The sequence below is a fragment of the Rhincodon typus genome, chromosome 1 (genome assembly GCF_021869965.1).
Source record: "Rhincodon typus isolate 14 chromosome 1, sRhiTyp1.1, whole genome shotgun sequence".
Classification (NCBI taxonomy): Eukaryota; Metazoa; Chordata; class Chondrichthyes; order Orectolobiformes; family Rhincodontidae; genus Rhincodon; species Rhincodon typus.
This window is the reverse complement of record NC_063332.1, coordinates 6,094,838-6,115,536: the sequence shown is the minus strand read 5'-3', so window position 1 is coordinate 6,115,536 and position 20,699 is coordinate 6,094,838. Positions and strand designations below refer to the sequence as shown.

The following is a 20,699-nucleotide window of genomic DNA, read 5'->3' as shown; positions in this document are numbered from 1 at the left end:
ATATGGCCCCCCTGACAGTCAAGTACCACATCAGCTTTGCACTGGATGTGTCATCCTAGGTTAGGAACTCAAATCTCTGGAATGGAATTTGATTCTACGACCTTTTGACCCAGAGGCAAGAGTGCTAGCACTGAAGGAAGTTGCAAATTTTTTGTAAAGAGAGCACTTAATTGATGGTTCTCGTGCAAACAGCATAGGTAACAGACAAGTATATCATTCCCGTTTATATTTAACTGATGATGGCCTGTCTAACAACTCACTTACCACTTGTTGTTTGTCAGTTATGAGGATATGATTATATGTATGATTCAGGTGTCTAAAAGTTACAGGGCTATAATTTACTCTGATTGTTCAAATAACTAACCACAAGTGAAGTCTGGATGATTTGTTGCTGAACTTGAAGAGTGAGACACTTTTTTAAAAATGGAGCAATTTAAAATTGTATTAATTTTTAATGCACAAACTTTTCCTCAAAGGTGTTGATCCTTAACAAGTAATATAAAAAAAAAGCAATATCTTCCTTAAATATATAAAAAAAGGAGAGAAGCCAAAGCAAACAAAGGCTCCTTACAGAATGAAGTGGGGAAATAAAGGAGAAACAGGAAATGGCAGAAGAGTTGAATATATTTTTCACAACAGTCTTCACTGTAGAAGATACTAATAGCATTCCATAAACATTAAATAACAAACAGCAAAAGAGGGGTAAGGAACAACCATCACAAGAAAAAAAGTACGATGGAAGCGAATGGGGCTAAAGGTCATTAAGTCTCCTGGACTGATGGGTTGTTTGCAGCGATATTAAAGGAAGAAGTTGCAGTGATAGTGGATGCACTGATAGCAATATTCCAAGAATCCTCAGATTCTTGAAAAGTCCCAAGGAACTGGAAAATTGCCAATTTAACATGCTTATGCAAAAAGGGAAGATTACAAAAAACAGGCACCTAGGCAGTCAGCTTAATATCCGGCTTGGGAAACTGTTAGAGTCTATGATGAAGCAAGTGATAGCAGAGCATTTAGAAATACATAATATAACCAAATAGAGTCAGCATGAATTTATGAAGGGAAAAAAATCACACCTGATAAACGTATTGGAATTCACTGACAGAATAGATAAAGGGAAACCAGTTGACATGATACATTTGGAATTAGAAAAGACATTTGATAAAGTACCACACGTAAGGCTATTTAATAAAATAAGAGCCCATGGTGTTGAGGGTAATATACTAGCACAGTTAGAGGATTGGCTAAAAAAAAATGACAGAGAATTGGGATGAAGGCAGCATTTTCAGGATGTAACTTACAACGAATAAAATGACACTGGTATCAGTGCTGGGTCACAATTATTCTGAAAGTTCTGAAGAAGAGACAGACCGGATTTGAAATGTTAACTCTGATTTTCTCTTTCTATAGATGCTATCAAATCTGCTGGGTTTCGCCACAATTTTGTCTTTATATTTCAGATTTCTAGCATTCACTATATTTTGCATTTATTTCACAGAATTACCTTGTTGTTGAAACTCTGGTTACCACCTGTAATTCACTGACATCTGTACCAAGCAACATGGTGCCAACCGCATTCCATGCTGTTGTCTTGATAAATTACTTGTACTTACCATTTTTGACTGTGCAAAAGCAAAGCACAGCTTCCCATTGCCTTCCTCATGCATACACGGAAAGTAAAGAGAGAAACAAAATCTGCTTTCTTGTCCAATTAAACAAACACTGCCAAGATAAAGTGCCACAGACTCAGACAAAAAAACATCATGTGAAAGTATTATTATGTATTCATGCAGCGTAATCAGTTCCTGTGAGAGCTAAAGGTAGAAACGATCAGAGATGGGGAAAAACTAGAGAAGGTGGTGAAAGAATTAAAAATTTAGGTTTGTCAATCTGGATTTCTGAACACCACAATCCATTTAAAACAGCAATAGTTTCAGGTGCAAGAAATGGTACGTCAGGAACAAGAAGAGAGCGCCAAATCCAGAACAGGAAAGAAAAGGGTGAAGAATCTGGATCTTTACTTAAAAGCCCATTGCAGTATATGCTCTGAATTAAATTGGAAAGGGCTGAAGCCTCGTGCTTTGATCACAAGTCAAACACCCCATTTCGAAACAAGCCAAGAAAGTACAGGGCACCACCTCAAACCTGTTGACTGCACTCACTTCTCCTGTCAGAATAGAGATATACAAGCTCCTGCAATACAGGAGCTTGTGCAAGTGAGTAACTGTCAATTAAACCCTTCAAAGTGAACCAAGGACCCAAAGCAAACCTGCATGTGTTTTCAGGTACGCCATACTTTATGCAACAGCTTTGAAGTGAAGCACTGTCAAGGCCAAGAACAAATGTACATTGTTTTGTTTGAAGTGGGCCAAACTGTTTCATTCAGAAGTTCACTACACCCTCTTGTCCCAGAGGAATGCCTGGTGCAACTGCTTTGCCAGGAAGCCGTGCACACGTTTAACACTTTCCAACCAATCTGAACAAAAGAAAATCTATCTACAAAGTTAGTCCTACAGCAGCACTGGGTACCAGCTTTTCATGCTCATTTAGCTTTATTCTTGCATACCACCCAACTGTCATGGTGACTCGAGAGCAAGGGGCTCAGGAGATGTACAGGCAAAATTGGTTAGAGGAGGGACTCTGAAATAAAATGGTGGGAAAAGAAAATAAATAGCATTTATATAGCTCTTTTCACAGCCACATGACATCCCAAAGTACTTCACAATCGCTGGAGTACTTTTCAACTGTGGTAACTCCCTTAAAGTAGGAAACACTGCAGCCAATTTGTACACACTGTCCCACAAATGGCAACATGATAAGGAGCGGATCATTTGTTTCAGTAATGTTAGCTGAGGGTTAAATAATGAACAGGATTCAGTCACAGTTCCACCTGATAGCAGACAGGTTCTCAACTTAATACATTATTAGAAAGACATCATCTCCTACAGTGCAGCAGTCCGTCAGTATGATACTGAATGTGTTGCTGAATGATTTCTGTGCCTGGGCTGAAACCCCAGTCTACTATTGAAAGTGCCACTCACTAAGCTACAGCCAAAGCCATGCCATACTTAGTACCAGAAAAGGAAGCAAAAAACATATGCATTGTTTTAGACTGGTGGCAAGTGAGTGGGGAACAGCAAAGTCACGGAGGGATTTGGAAGCTGGAATGAGAATTTCACAATTAAGGTATGTCAGGGACTTCTCAACTGCTGTTCTGTTGTCTGGTTGGTGCTTTTATCAGTTCTACAAGAAAGTTCTTGGTCAGTTTGAATGAAACATGTTGTTCACTTTCAGATATCAACTGTTCTGCCATTAGTCTAATTTCTACTTCAGCCCACTACTGAGGTCCAAGGGGAATACTTTGCAAATGCCATCATAGTGTATCCACCATAAGTCTTCAATAGTGGGTTAGACCTCTCCTGGTGAGTCTCCCACCTTGCACCTTCCAGATGGTTTAGTTCATGCAAAGCCGCGTTACGATTCTGTGTTACATCTTCACTTAGACCAAGTTCTGTTCACACATTTCGACTGTGCCGGCTCACCAAAACTGGCTCCAGATCCAGCAATATCTTGACCGTGAAATTCTTATCCCAGCTTTCAAATCATACAATCATAGAATCGCTGGAGTGTGGAAGCAAGCCATTCAGCACATCGAGTCCACACCAACTCTCCAGAAAGCATCCCACCCAGACTATCCTGCAACTCTCCATTTCCCATCGCTAATCAACCTAATCTAAACATCCTTCATCACTATGGGCAATTTAGCATGACCAAACCACCTAACCCACACATCTTTGGACTGTGGGAAGAAACTGGAGCACCGGGAGAATATGCAAACGCCACACAGACAGTCACTTGAGGCTGGAATCGAACACAGGTCCCTGGTGTTGTGAGACAGCAGTGCTAACCACTTAACCACTGTGCTGCCCCATGAATCCCTCCACCCATTCGCAATTTTCAAGCTCTGTAACCTCCAGCAGCCCTTACAATCATCCAGGATAGTCATCCAGAGGTCTAGTCTAATGACCCAGAGACATGAGTTCACCAGAGCAGCTGGAGAACTTCAATTTACTGAATTAATTATCATTATAATTGGAATAAAAATGTTGTCCTTGAAACCCTTCAATCATGTCCTTAAAGGAAGGAAATCTGCTTTTCTTACCCAGTCTGGGCTACATATCACTTCAGACCAATAGAACTGCAGCTGACTCTGAAATGTCTTAGAAAGCCATTAAAGTTGTATCTAAACCACCACAATAAACTAAGAATAAAACGAGATTCCACATGGGCTGCAACAATACACTGAAAGGAATTAAGGGCTGGCAACAACTTCTTGATCCGCCAGTGACGGCCACATCCTGTGAACGAATCAAAAAAAAAATCTCTGCATTTCTACAATTCTTGTCAGTTGTCTATCTCCCACTTCCTTCACCCTTCAATTGACAGCCATCGCTTCAGCTGGTTAGGCCCAAGCTCCAGAATTCCAGCTCTCCTCCTTTAAGAGGTAAAACCACCTCTTTGACCAAGTTGTTAATCGATTGTCCTCACATTCCCTCCTCAATTCCTGTGAAGCCCTGTGGGATGTTTTAATGCATTGAATGATTCATGCAAAATCAAGTTGTCGTTAATGACTCTCACAACCTCCCCAGCCAGATATGTATTGGCACCAAATAAGTCTATCGTGCATGAGACTCTCCAAACCAAGCAAGACCCCACAGCACAAGAAGCTGGTCGTAATTGTGCCAGTTCACTGGCAGAATTATCCAGTCAGTTTCATTTCCCTGTCCTTTCCCAAAATTCTCTAAATTCCTTCAAATTTTTATCTAATTGTCTATTTGAAAGGTAATGTGTGTTTTGGCGTCTGGTGCCCCAATTCATAAAATGAAATTCCTTATCCTCTGGTTCCCAGCAAGTGACCACAATCAAACTGTCACCCTAAGAAGGATGGCAATGGGAGAAGGGGTTGCCAAGAATAGAAGGATTTCACACCCTTAGAAAAATTACAATTTCCAGCAAGCAGAAGTACTGGCAATGAGACAAATACAACAAGCCATTACTGTGTTAAAATATTCAGTGTAATTTAGATAAATTAATCAGCAAAAGGATAAACAAGTCAAACATTCAGACAAAAAGCAGGGAAAAAGGAGAATGAGGGCACACGAGAAAGTGAGTAAGCAAGTGAGAATGAATAAACAAGAAGTAGCAGAATCTTTCTGTATAATATATTTCAGAGAGTTTAAATTATCAAACAATATTTAAAATGTAAGTTTTGTGACCTTCTCCAAGAGAAGGAACCAGGGACTGACAAGCCCATGGTACAACCATCACTTAACAACAGTGGTTATCCACAGTACCTGCCAAATGCTACTACAATTCTACCTTGCAACGTTAAATGGACAGGTCAAATTAAGCAAATTTTATCAACATATTTTGTTGTGCATAACACAGGCCTGGAGAAATGGTTGGCATGCCCAGTTTATCCTGGCAGATGTCAAACATCAGGCTTCTGGCAGGAAAAAAATCTCTTACAATTAAGTTGGAGGCAAAAGGAGCCCTCGCCGCGTTTTATCAATCAAGTTTCTTATTGAGCCAAGTGGCACCAATTTAGTGATGCCTCAAGGTCTGACACTTGCAGAACACTGTTTGGTGTTCTATATGAGGGGGTTGGAGACAGAATGGGTGGGGGGTGTTGTGTGAGATGGGGATCCTTTCTCAAATGCACTTAGCGCAAAATCAAGGGACTTAACATCAGGCAGAGGGCTGACTGTTGAAAGCTACATCCTCTTCTTACCTCTGAATCCCCTGCCCTACGACTCATGTAACCCTCATCCCACAGTCACTTACCTGTGGCCTTTATCCCTCCACTGTCCTTGACCTCTACCCAGGTGTATCCCATTGGCTACCACTCCCTACAGCACACACGCAATGGGCAGCAGTCAGTTTCGGATTTGACAGCAAACTTCCACAAGTGGATTTTGACCTCTGTGATCATAAATCCCTGTATGGGCGCAATACTGACCACTTAACTGCCTGGCCACTCAATCATATGAATTGTAGTAAATTCCGCCCATGGTACCAATGTCAATGATCTACACAAATGTCAGTCTTGCATTCTCAAGATGTCCAAAATGGATAGAGCTCGCACTCGCCGGAGCCCACCTCATCAGCATCACTTTCTCTGTGTACTGTTCGTCATTTTTCTTATCTTCTTTCTGTCTTCTTCATCTCCGAGGCTGGAACGGTGTCAGTGGGATTATGGCTACAGCATGGGTGGCATGGGCTGGGACTCCTGGCAGCGGCAGCTGACCCTAGGATCCTTGGAGCAGTAAGCCCAGAGCCTGGACTCCCAGTAGTGGTAGGCCCAGAGCCTGGACCAACTCCTTGGTGACTGGAATGCCTTGCAAAGATCTTGCAGAAGCCCTGAAGCTGCGCTTGAAATCCCAATTTGAACAGAAGATGAACTCTTATTTAAGTAATTTCTTGGCACTGGATTGTGGTGACAAAACACTTTGCAGTGTATCTTCAAAATATAAGTGACAGTAAATCATTCATTCATTCGTTCTCAATTAAGATGATGGGTGCAAGAGACTTGAGCATGTAATATAGACCAACACTTCAGTTTGTCACATTCATAGACATGGCTGAACATTATATAGTGGTGATGGAGGACTTTCTTTCTAAATCACTGCAGTGCAAATGCTTTGATACAACTGAGTGACTAGTAGGATTAAAAAGAAGAAACTCATGTGGCCTGCCATGTCTTTACCTCCAAAAAGAGCTAGCTAATAAATCAAATTTTGCTACTCCTCTCAGGTATCCCTGCAAAATTTAATTTGATTTATTTATTTATTATTATATTATTTATTTATTATGTATCTTGTTACAAATAACAGTGAAAAGTGTTGTATAGTGTCACTACTCTCCGGCACCATCTTAAAACAAAGAAAAATAAACTATAATGTAGAATATACAGGCAGAAATGAAGAAATAAAGTAAGTATCCAACTTTACAGTCCTTTGTGTTAAGTAAGCCATCACGGGCCATGGATCTGCTGGACAGGCACAAGTCCTCTTCACCATGCTGCCACTGGAATGAAACTCGCCACATTTGGCACCATCTCATGTCCACTGACACTCTCGCCACTACGAGTCCTCACTGGGCCTTGCCAATGCAATATCACCAATGTGGCTGGTTACCGCACTGGTCCAAGCTTAACTCTGCAGCCGGCATGAGTCCACTTCTGGCCCACCTCACTGCTGCAGCTGTTGCTGATGATGCCAGGTCGCATACTGGGCACAAACTTGGCTCTGTGGCCACCTCCATTTATCTGCGTTAGACACAGACGGCATTCAGAACCCAAACTCACCTCCGCAGCAGGCATGAGTCGGCACTGGGACCTTCTCGACAATGCAGAAGCTGCCAGAAACCCAAACTTACCTCTGATAACGTCACCACGAATCTGCTGCGCTCACTCACCGCCACTAAGACTGAGCTGTGCACCAAGAGGTAAGTAAAAAAAAAAATGAGAACAGAGAGAAAAAAAAAGAAAAGAAGCGAAAAGAAAAGCAGGCAGAGCAGGCAAGCCTCGGCTCAGAAGCACCACTCCACTGGCTTCTTACCGGAAAATTTCTTGTCATAGAGTCATGGAAATGGACCCTTCGGTCCAACTCGTCCATGCCAACCAGATATCCTAAATTAATCTCGTCCCATCTTCCAGCATTTAGACCATACTCCTCTCAAGAGATAGATGGGGATGCGATGGCCAAGTGGTATTATCACTGGACTTTTAATCCAGAGACCCAGATAACGTTCTGGGGACCCAGGTTCAAATCCTACCATGGCAGATGGTGGAATTTGAGTTCAATAAATATAAGGAATCTGGAATGATGACCGTGAATCCATTGATTGATTGTTGGGAGAAATCCATCTGGTTCACTAACATCCTTTAGGGAAGGAAACTCCCATCCTTACCTGGTCTGGCCTGCGTGTGACTCCAGATCTATGGCAATGTGGTTGACTCTTAACTGCCCTCTGAGCAATTAGGGATAGGCAGTAAATGCTGCCTAGCCAGCAACACCCTCATCCCATGAATGAATAAAAAATATGAACACTTTCTATTCATATATCCATCCACATGTCTTTTAAATGTTGTAATTTTATCAGCTTCCACCACTTCCTCTGGCAGCTCATTCCATACACGCACCACACTCTGCTTGAAAAAGTTGCCCCTTAGACCCCGTTTAAATCTTATCCCCCTCACCTTAAACATATGCCCTCTAGTTTTGGACTCCCCACCACAGAGAAAGAACTTGTCTATACACCCTATCCATGCCCCTCATGATTTTACAAACCTCTGTAAGGTCACCTCTCAGCCTCCAACACTCCAGGGAAAATAGCCCCAGTCTATTCAGCCTCTCCCTATAGCTGAAACCCTCCAACCCTGGAAACATCCTTGGAAATCTTTTCTGAACCTTTCAAGTTTCACAACATCCTTCCTATAGCTGGGAGACCAGAATTGCATGCAGTATTCCAATAGTGGCCTGACCAATCTCCTGTACAGCCACAACATGACCTCCCAATTCCTATACTCAATGCACTGACCAACAGAGGCAAGCATACCAAACGCCTTCTTCACTATCCTATCTACCTGTGGCTCCACTTTCAAGAAACTATGAACCTGCAATCCAAGTTCTCTTTGTCCAGCAACATTCCCCAGGGCCTTACCCTGAGTTGCCTTTCCAAAATGCAGCATTTCACATTTATCTGAATTACACTCCATTAGCTATACCTCAGCCCATTGGCCCAACTTATCAAGATCCCATTGTACTCTGAGGTAATGTTTTCCCCACATTTAGCCAATTTCATTTTCAAAGTTCCTCTTGCTGCTATCTATTACACCAGCCTTCCAGAAAGTTCATTCTATGTTATAACTATTTAATAAATACCAATCTGACATTTTTGCCAATGTTATTACATCTGTATTTTAAAGCCAATCCTGTGAAAAGTTCAGAGTTGATACTGATATGGAGTTGGATTCAAATATAAGTTAGGTGGGTGGGAATTAGGTTTTTATAAAGTTCTGATGAAGAGTCACCAGACTTGAAATGTTAACTCTGCTTTCTTCCCACAGATTCTGCCAGACCTGCTGAGTTTCACCACCAGCTTCTATTTTTGTTTCAGATCTCCAGCATCCGCAGTTCTCTGTTTAGTTTTACATCCAATTTGACACCTTTTGCAGTCACTTTCATTCAGACCAGCTTGATATTTTTCTACAAATTCCAAATTGTTAAAACTGACATGGCAGAATCTGAACTTGTGTTCTCTAAATATACTTGTGGATATGTTATTTGCGGAAAATCCACAAATCAGTATGGTCAAGGAGCTGAATAGCATTCCTCTTAATTACTAGTTGGAAGTACAAAGGCCCAACAATGCAGTACATACGGAGGTTGAAAAAAGTAGGAACAACACTGATCAGACACACCACTATTATGTTTAGTCAGCATGTCAGTTGATGGAGAAAAATTAACAGTTCCAATAACCTAATGAAAGTCTAATGGAATTCTAGGCTTACAATCTTTAGGAAGCTTTTCAAATCAATAATCATATTGCAACGGCAATCAAAAAGATACACATGGGGTCTTCTCTCATATAATTCTGCCCGACCATATTCCCCCTCCCGGCACCTTCCCTGCTACCTTTCAGGAAGGGAAAATTCTGCCCCAGTGGTCAGATCTATAGAGTTTTATTAACACCAAGAATACCTAACAATATCTAATTTTTGACACTTGCAAGAGAGAGGATCCACCATCTATTATTGGCTAAAATAAAAAATGAATTCTAGCATCAAACATAAAGAAAAAGTATATAATTATGCAAAGATGGGTGCGCAGGTTCAAAGTTTGAATGGAATCTGAAAAACTGCAACAAAAGACTAAAGATTAATAGGAAAACTTTAAAGGACAATAAAAATGTAACTGGATATGTATATAAAAAAGATAGTAGAAGTTTCTGAAGACATTTGAACAGAAAGGAAAGAGTTCACAAAGTGAGTACTGGTCAGGTAGAAATTGAGTCTGAGAATTAATTAATAGCGGAGATGGAAGTTGAATTGAATACATGTTTTAAATTGGTATTCAGCACAAATAATATACATACAAAGGGCATACAAATAACATCCCAAAATTAACTGTCAATCAGGAAATAGAAGGGTGAAACAAGTTCAAGAAAATTGCAATCAGCACCTAACATCCACTTGTGAATGGTGGTGGTCAGTTATAACAACTCACTGGAGAAGAAGACTCCACAAAAAATCCCCATCTTCAATGATGGGAGTAGCCCAGCACAAATGTAAAAGATAAGGCTGAAGCATTTGCAACAATCTTCGGTCAGACGTGCTGAGTGGGTGATCCATCTTGGCCTCCTCCATAGGTCTCCAGTATCACAGATGCCAATCCCCAGTCAATTCCATTCATTTCACATGATATCACGAAACCAGTGGAGGTGCTGGATACTTCAAAGACAATGGTCCTGACAAAAGCCTAAATGCCAGAACCTGCCACACCCTAACCAAACGTTTCTAGTAGTGCTACAATACTGGCACCTACATGACAATGTGGAAAATTGACCAAGTACGTGTGTCCTGTACACAAAAGGAGGATAAATCGTTCCATCAGTCTACTCTTGATTATCAGTGAAGTGATGGAAGCTATCATCAAAGGTGCTATCAAATAGCACATGCTTAGCAGTAACCTGCTCACTGACACTCAATTTGGGTTTCACATTACAGTCTTGATTCAAAAATGAACAAAAGGCCTAAATTCCAGTGGTGAGGTGAGAGGATGCATTTGGCCAAGTGTGGCATCAAGGACCCCCAGCAAAACTGGAGTTAATGCTTGAGATTCAACCGCATTGTCTGGAGTCACATGTAGGCCAGACCAGATGAGGATGGCAAATTTCTTCCCCAAAGGACATTAGTAAACCAGATAGTTATTTCCCAACAATCAACAATGGCTTCATGGACATCAGTAGATTCTCAATTCCAAATATTTATACTGAATTCAAATACCACCATCTGCATTGTGGGATTTGAATCCGGGTCCTCAGAACATTCGATAAACTTCTAGATTAATAGTCGACCCATAATACCACTAGGCCATTGCCTCTTCGATAATCAACAGTATTACCATCACTAAATTCCCCACTATCAACATCGTAAGGGTTACCATTGACCAGAAACTGAACTGGGCTAGCCATATCGCTTTATGGTCTTATGACCTTAAATACAGTGGTTACAAGAGCAGATCAGAGACTCAGAATCCTGCCGTGGCTACCTGATTTCCTGACTCCACCAACCATCCACCAAATGCAAGGCACAAGTCAGGAGTGTGATGGAATGCTTCCTACTTGCCCCAATGACTGCAGTTCCAATAACTCTCAAGAAACTTGACAACATCCAGGATAAAGCAGCCCACATGACTGGCTCAACATTTGCAAACATTCACTCCTTCCACCACCAATGCTCAGTAGCAGCAGTGTGCTGTATCTACAAGAGACACTGGAAAAATTGACCAAGGCTCCATAGACAGCACCTTCCAAACTCACAACCACTTCCATTTAGAATGGCAAGGACAGCAGATACATGGCAGTACCACCACCTGCAAGTTCCCCTCCAAGCCACTCACCACCCTTGGAAATATATAACAAGTGTCGCTCGGCAAAATCCTGGAATTCTCTTCCATATGTCATTGTTGCCCTACCAACACCATGTGGACTACAGCGATTTAAGAAGGCAGCTCACTGCCACTTTATCAGGCATAACTAGGAATTGGCAAAAAACTGTTGGCTGAGGCAGTGACATCCACATCCCATGAATTATTTTGTAAAAAATCACCTGCCTGATTGCCAAAAGATCCAGCAAGCTTTATTACCTCAGTAGGCTGAGGATTTCCTCCAAACAAATTCTCTCACCTTCAGGTACCGGAAGCGGGAAAATCCTGGACTTGGTATCGTCTCATTCTTTTTTTTTATGCTGCTAGATAATTTCAAGCACTCTTAATACTCATCTTGCTTGTTCTGGTTTTTGAATCTGCATTCTTCCATTGTAAATGTCATTATGTCAGAGCATTACGCAAGAGTTCTGGCTTTCTTATCAACTTGCATATATGTCTGTATTTTCCCTCTCTTTCGCTTCTCAGAGAGGAATTTACCTTCCATGTTTGCAAACTCATTTTCCTATAAAAATACATGACAACAATCCATTCTGAATTTATCTTTGAATCTCGCAATTGTCATAAACGCTGTGATCGTGATATTTGTATTGCATGAAAATTTTACAGAAAGAAATTAAAATACAATAGCAAATCAAACTTAAATAATGTTATAACTATATTGATATGTTTTTGTTTGCAATTCATCTGCTGCAGGTCGACCCAAAATGCTGTGAGGGGAAGAGTTCCAGGATTTTCACTGAGTGACACTGAAGAAATCGCTATTTGTTCCCTCGTCAGGATGGTGAATGTTTTGCAACCCACGATCCTCTGGAACGAAGGTAACTTTCACAAATTGTGTTGATGACAGTTACAGAGACTATGAGGAAGACCCAGAAGGTAGGTCTTACTCCTTTGAGATCCTACCTGTTCTTGCCACAAACCTATATATCATCATCATAGTGATGCTTATGAAATTCCTCAGCATTAACCCTTTCAGACTCTTACACATTTAACAACAGCGCATGATGTAAAGCCAACTTGAAATCAGTACTTAAAGGCACTAAATTAGAAACTTCACTCAAAGGCCATTAGGTTAGAGATTGGCACTCTGTAGCACAAAGGGTGCTCCTCATATCCACACTTTTGAGGTGTGCAGAGAAAATATTCGTCTCTATTTAACCTAATCTTTAACTGCTAAAAGTAGGACAGAGAAAGCTTAAATGGTCCTAATCCACACCGCTGTAGTTTGCCTGATCAGTTAGCTCTGTTGACTGGACAGCTGGTTTGCTATGCAGAGTAACACCAACAGCATGAGTTCAAGTCTTGTACTGCTGAGAGCACTATAACATTATCTGAGGCATGGTGACCCACATGTTAAACTCACCACTCATCATCTCTCTCTAACAGCAGAGTGGGTTCTGGCTTACCTTGCTTGACAGCACTTGGTGGGATCTGCAAAGGGAGCTTTATCATGTACCTAGCCTAAGCTGGTCCTGCCCTAGAATCAGTGATGGCAATACCAGGATCTTAAAATTACAGTGAATTGGGATAACATTCACACAAAACTTCTGGCAAAAGAAATCATAAAACTACTATTTTGAAAAAGAAAAATAGAGTACAACGTAAAGGAACAATGTTTCCATGCTCTATGACTCTAACAAATGAGCATTAAATTAATAAAGACAGCACTGAGAGTTCTATCATCTCTGTTTTTGTACAAGTCCCCTCTGCACTATATCTGTTTTCACTCCTTTCCCAAGACTGTTCAGCAAAAAAATTTAGAGGAAAAAAAATTGGCTCCTGCTATTTTTTCTAATGTGAAGCAAAAAAAAAAACTTTTTTACATGCCTGCTGGCAGATGTAGTTCTCAAATCTGCCAGTTCCCAAAACCCACCATCTTAATCAGCATCACATAAAACTTAACACATGCTTTGAAATTTGCAGCAGACTCCGAAAAAAAAGACTTAGCCCTCAAGGGTGTACTGCAAAAACCCGCAACTTCAGCTCCTGCCGCAATTATCTTTCAACTCTGGCTGAACCAGCCACAGACCCTGGCTGCCAAACAGAGGAAAGGTCACCGGGTCAGAGCAGCTAACTTGCGAGGTCCGACTGGAAAGCCTTCTATTTAAAAGGCATTCAGGAAGATGGGTATGCTTGAATGTAGAGCATTTAAGGTGTGTGAGTGCAAATGTGAGTTTGTGCAAGTACACTTAACCGCACCTCAAAGGCTAAAGGCAGCTGCCTGTCATACTGGTGTGAAACATGCTCTAATTCTTTTTTTAAAAAGTTCAATCATGGGCTGTGGGGACCACTGGCACAGCTAGTATTAACAGTCCATCGCCTAACTGTCCTTGACAAGGTAGTTCGGAGTGCCTTCTTGAACGATCATGCGGTTTTGTGTACACACATTACTGTTAAGGAAAGAATTCCAACATTTTAAGCCAATGAAAGTTAAAGAACATGCTGTAAAGTACCACAGAGCAAGCTTCCCAGCAAAAATGAAGCCTATGGAATAAATGGGCAAGTAGTAGCACAGATTCAGAATTGGCTGATATGATAGGAAACAGAGAGCACTGATGAACAGTTGTTCTTTGAACTGGAAGAAAAAAATACATTGACATTCCTGAATGATCAGTACTAGGACCATTTGACGTTTATTGATGAACTCAACTGGATGCAGGGGATACTATTTCAAAATTTCCACATTACACAGAACTTAGAAGTGTTCCACCTGTGATGAGGACAATGAAAGATTTCATGAGGACAAAGACAAGCTGGTGGAATGAGCAGACATATGGCACTTGAAATTTAATGCAAAGAAAGATCAAGTGATACACTTCAGTAAGATGAATAAAGCGAAGAACAGGACTAAAGAGGACGTAATGCATAAAAACTGGCCTCCAACGCCAACTAGTCAATGCTGCTCTTTCTCCTCCACTTGAGCCACCTCCCATCTTTTTTCATCTAAATACTATAGCAACTATTTGGTCTCCATCAAATACCTGCCTAAACAACAAACTAAAGGAAACAATTCTAAGGGGGTGCAGGAGTGGTATGTGTGTGCAGATCATTAAAGATGGAAGGGCAGGTTGAGCAAGCAGTTAATAAAGATGATCAGATCCTGGCCTCTACAAATAGAGATATACAAGAGCAAGCAAGTTACTGTGAACCATCATGAAATTCTAGTCTGATCTCCACTGGAGTATTGGCCCGACATTTTAGGAAGAATATGAAGGCACTAGAGGGTGCGGAGAAAATATTTGCAAGGAAGGTTCCGGGGTGAAGGACTTCAATTACATGGAGTTAGCAGAGAAGTTGTTCTGTTGTCCTCAGAGAGCAGAAAATTTAAAAGTGATGAGAAAGTTGAGAAAAATACACACTTCTGTATAAGGACAAGATCATAATCAAGGAATCTCCCAACAGTACCACTGTTGATCAGGGATAATCAGCATGGCTTGGTCAGAGGGACGTCATGCCTAACCAATTTGGTTGAGCTTTTCAAAGAGGTGTAGACAAGGATAGTGCAGTTGATGTAGTTTATATGGATTTCAGCAAAGCCTTTGACAAGGCCCCACATGAACAGTGTCCAGTGGTGTATCACAGGGGTTGGTGCTGGGTCCCTTACTTGTGTTTGTGTGTAAGTGTGCGTGCATGCGTATGTGGTGTGTGCGCACACATGCTTAGACCTAACATCTTACATGAAAAAATATCAATGGCCATTGCAGCACTCCCAATCACATTGGAATGTCAGCCTGAATTACTTATTCCAGTTTCTGTAATTCACAGCCTTCTGATTCAGAAGTGAGTGCTGCCTACTGACCCACAATACTAGACTCAATATTTCCTAGTATTTCACTTCAGAATATAAGTTGTACAAACATCATATTAGCTTATCATATTAACAGGTGACTGTTGCCCAATAAAACCTTTCAAGTTTTCCTGGAGAGTGCACAGGACAACACTGGAACCTTTGTTGATAAATCAGCTCGTGTTCTAAACAGCAGTACACATGATACTTGGTGTCTGAGTAACATGTGAAGGACTGAGTTTACTAAATGAATCCTGTATGTGGGGTGGCTCCTCCTCTGTTCTCATCAGGGTACAGCTGTAGTCTTTCATTCTGGTCTGAATGCTTATGTTAGGGCTTATGGCTATTTTTAGGATTTCAAGTAACTGGAACTGACCAGAGGTTTTTGCTTAGAGCCGCCTACTCTAACGAAACTACAGCAAATGGAACTTCAAGGTCAGACTATGATCAGGACTGGATACAGGGTGAGAATAGGTGCTGCCCAAAATGCATATTTGTAAAAGCTTCCAATCCTCTCTGTCACCCAGTTCAAAGCCATCTTGTTGCACTTAAACTCAGATCCTGTCAGCCCTATCAATCAAGTGCTGCTGGGAAGTATAAGAGATAAACTGAATTATCTGTAAGGAGAAATTTCTTGCAATTTCCTAGATACCACATAGCCAATAGATGGTCCAATTTCAATGAGATTTTGATTCCCAAACATAAAGGCAACAACCTACTTCAACTCCATGTTCAGACATTAGGACTGTCACTGCTCAGACGCGATCCAGCCCACTATTCACTTTCCTCTCATTCAGAATAACTACAATACAATGTCCAGACATTCTGCAATTCTCTTCCTTGACATTCATCCCGATTCCTCCAACCCTGTGTTTTAAATCACAGCTTCAATTACTTTTCTGAACTCCTGGTCAGTATCCAATTCTTCTTTCCCCTTCCATGTAAACTACCTGGTTACCTCTTACAGCATAAAGCATACTGCATTACTAGGATCACAGAAACATCCATCAAGGGGATGAAAGATTATCAGGGGCATGCAGCAATGTACAGCTGAGATTAAAATCAGATCAGCTATGATCTTATTGAACTGCAGACCAGGCTCAAAAGGCCAACTGGCCTACTCTTGTTCCATGTTCATATATTCAAAAGTCTATTCCGCCATTCAAGTAGGTCTCTACGGTTGGGTGGTCTTTATCATAACTCTACCTACTCAGCTTTGCTGAGCAAAAAGCCTTTGCCCACCAAAAAAACCTAGCAATTTTAGTTTTGAAGTTTTCAACTGATCTCTAGCGGTTTTGCATGGAGGAAATACCAGATTTACACTACCCTTAGTTGAGTGGAGTTAGGAGTTATTTTATACAAGTAAGCACCATGTTCTTCTGCTTCACCCTTAACAGGACCAACTCTGATAACAGAACAAACTCGTGAGCTACATGATCAACCAGGAACCAAAGAATTCTAGTCTCATACTAGAAAAGGTTTGCCCCAGTCATCTCAGTGGAAGCACAGGAGTAGTTTCTTAACTGCCCCTTCCAGTGGCCTCAGAAACTATTGTATTGTATCAAAGGCAGAACAGGATGCTTAAGAATAAGGATGCCATTCAATTCCTTCAAGCTTCCCCTGTCATTCAAGTGGATCATGGTTGATTTGTTTCTCAAATCCACTTGACCCACTTTGATCCAACATCTCTTAGTACCTTTAACTTAATAAAAGTTTTTCAAATCTTAGTCCAACCATTCACCAGCATCCTTCCAAGCCCTTGGGGAGAGAGTTCAAAATTACCAGTATTTTTAATGTGAAAAAGCAATGTTTGGTTTCACCCCTTAATGGCCTATCTGTAATTTTGCTCTGGATTCCCCTCATGAGGCAAATAGATTTTTTGCATATTCTCTAAGTAGCACATTGATCATTTTAAACACCTTATTGAGACTATCCTTCAAAAATGTGAACTCAAGGGAATGCAGGCCAAGTCTATACAACCTGTTCTCTCAATTTAACACCTGCAAATCCTGGTGGTCTTCTGAAGAACCTGGGCTGGATTCCTTTCAAGCAACTGACTGCATCCCTTTATCTGCTGTTGCAAATGTATGATGGTGTCAATGTGACGTAGCAGGCTCACCTGTTTCATAGCAGTCTCTCCAATTTTGTCCGAATGCTTGCGGATGCTCTCCAAGAAGTCCTTCAAGTCAGACATGGAAACTTCTTTTATCTCCTCTCGTAATTTGGGAATATCCTCCACCATTACTGTGCAGAAACGATAGGGATTTACCCGAGGCAAGAACGTGTGTTCCATGTGCTCCATCGTCTTCAATGCAGGGTACTGTCTAATAGGAAAGGGGGTGAATGTATGAAAGAGATGGAGTGTGAGAGAAAGGAAGAGACAGGGAGGGTGGAAATCAAAGAAAGTAGACATTGGTCAGTAAGGTTTTTTAACCTCCTTTGACTTTTCAATTTTCTCCCCTAAAACCACTAGAGCTTTCATTTCACTGCAGCTTCACAGGCATTTCTTGCCTAAAGAAGGTGGGAGTTCTGTCTTTGATACAATACATAGTTTGAGAGGCTGCTGGAAAGTGCAGTTAATAATCTCTTTATTCATTTACGGGATGAGGGTGTCACTGGCTAGGCAGCATTTATTGCCCAGCCCTAATTGTCTGGAGGGCAGTTAAGAGTCAACCGCATTGCTGTGGGTTTGGAATCACATGTAGGCCACACCAGGTAAGGATGGCAATTTCCTTCCCTAAAGGACATTAGTGAACCAGATGGGTTTTTCCAACAATGGACAATGGATTCACAGTCATCATTAGATTCTTAATTCCAGATATTTATTGAATTCAAATTCCACCATCTGCCATGACGGGATTCGAACCCAGATCCCCAGAACATTATCTGGGCCTCTGGATTAACAGCCCAGCAATAATATTACTAGGCCATCACCTCCCCTAATAGTCAAGCATGATGACATGGGTTTGGAGTCATATGTAGGCCAGATAGAGTAAAGACATCCTTCTCTCAAGGATTGTCAATGAACCAGTTGGGTTTTCAACAAAATCCAACAACTTTGCAGTCACTTTTACTGGCATAATATTTTTTAAAGCCCAGAAATGTAGTTCCACCTTTATTCTTTCATAGATTCTGGGTATTACTAAGGCTAGCATATGTTGTCCATCCATAAATGCCCTTGAACAAAGTGGCTTACTAGGCTATTTTAGAGGGCAGTTAAAAGTCAACATACATTGTGTGGGTCTGGAATTACATATAAGACTAATCAAAGCCAGCAAGTGATGATATTTTCATAGCACCAATCTTAAGACTAGCTTTCAATTTTAGATTCTTTTTTAAATTATTATTGAAAAAAATTTTGAGGTTTTTCCTTTTGCTTTCAAAGGCATTTGCAAGAATAACACTGTTGGGGGGAATAATATTTTATACTGTATGAGTAGACTGCACTGGTTGGTTGGCAAGTGGATTTTGATTGGGAAAGGCACTGCCATGGAGAATAGATTCATTATATGATGACTGACACTGCAAGCCCAATTAACAAAGTTAAATTGGTTGTCTGTTTAATTCTGTGCAGACTTATGATTATCCAGCAAATATTGTCCCATTACAGAATCATACCTAATGTTAGTTTTGTAGGTTGTTTTAAGCTTTGTAAGCACAGGCCAACTGGATACAGTCAGTGCCTTATCTGTATCCAACAGCCAAATGGATATGCTGTTTGATGTGATCTGCCAGTTTTTAGGACCTACAAACTACAAAACTAACATCACACCAGCAGTGAAATTCATATAATACATTACCTTTCTGTGCAAGAGACAGAATGTCTTTTTTGTTTAACAGTAGCATCCTGTTACTAGTCAACACCACTCGCATTGCTACAGCTAGCTTCACTTGTTGTTTGAATTTTTGAGGTGCTTAACTCTTCCAGTGTAATCATAAATAGACTGGGCATTATCAGAATCGAAAGAGGCGGCCACAGGCCCATTCATGAATTTATGCGACATACAACAATGCATGATCTGATCACAATAGCCACTATTTTGTAAGATGGCTTGGATGTGTTCTATTGCAGTGTCAAGTTTGCAGGGTGACCAAATGGTTCAGGCCTATTTCTAAAGTTGCCAATAGGTCAGTCTCCTAGAGCATGGAATGGCAGGATTCCCAATGCATGTACTGACCAGTGAAGGTAGGCTTGCAGTAGACTGCAGGAGAGAACCTCCTGTCAGGTTCATCAACTGGCACATCAGGAAAAGGGACCTTATTTGACTGTTCCACTTCAAATGTGAATGTGAGTGCAAGAGGGAGCCGATTAAGACATAGAAAGAAATTTATACTTGCAGCTGAGAATTCATGAATAGCAAACATTTTTTATATTTATAAACATACTCACATCATGCAAATTCATGAAAAGGCCAAAGGATGCCATTTCAATGTGGCTTATAATGTAAGCAACATATATTAAGACACGAGGTCCTGTTCCTTATAAACAGAAAGAACGTATACATACATTGCCTCAGTTTCAAGCTGGCAAGCAAAAGACATTCTCTGGTGCATTCCAGAGGGTGATGTCTTGACAATCATAATCAAACCACCTGGATTAAATTTTAACAAAGCTTGGCAGTTAACTGTCAGCTACCTTCTTTAATTCTTTCATGGGCTTGGGTGTAACTATATGGTCAGCATTTATTGCTGATCCTTAGTTGCCCTTCAGATAGCGGTGGTGAGCTACCTTACTGAAGTGACGCAATCCATGTGTTGTAGGTTGACCCACAACACCTTTAGGGAAGGAACAACTATATATTGAGGTTGGCTGGCTCGCCGAGCTGGTTTGTTGTTCCGCAGACATTTCGTTACCATGCTCGGTAACATCCTCAGTGCAGCCTCTGATGGAGCGTCAGTGTGTTTTCCCGCCTGGTTTTTAAACTCTGGGGTCCGTTGCGATGGATTGCCTCACTTCTGGGTTTCCTCCGTAGTGGAATGTATATGGGGTCAAGTTCAATGTGTTTATTAATAGCATGCTTTGTGGAGTGCCATATTTCCAGGAATTCTCGTGCTTGTCTCTACCTAGCCTGTCCCAGGATCTTGGTGTTGTCCCAGTTGAAGTCGTGGTTCTCCTTGTCCACGTGGATTGAGATGAGTGAGTATTGGTCGTGTCTTTTTGTAGCCAGTTGGTGTTCATT

The 20,699-nt window shown here is 41.1% G+C and overlaps 1 protein-coding gene across 1 annotated transcript in view; it reads right to left on the bottom strand.

Moving 5' to 3' along the window:
- Positions 1–20,699, bottom strand: part of LOC109914088 (exocyst complex component 6B-like) — a 167,973-nt gene that overhangs the window by 55,884 nt on the left and 91,390 nt on the right. The window contains exon 6 of the mRNA XM_048601070.1: positions 17,639–17,843. Within this exon, the coding sequence (XP_048457027.1) occupies positions 17,639–17,843 (205 nt within the window). The remainder of the gene's footprint in view (positions 1–17,638; positions 17,844–20,699) is intronic.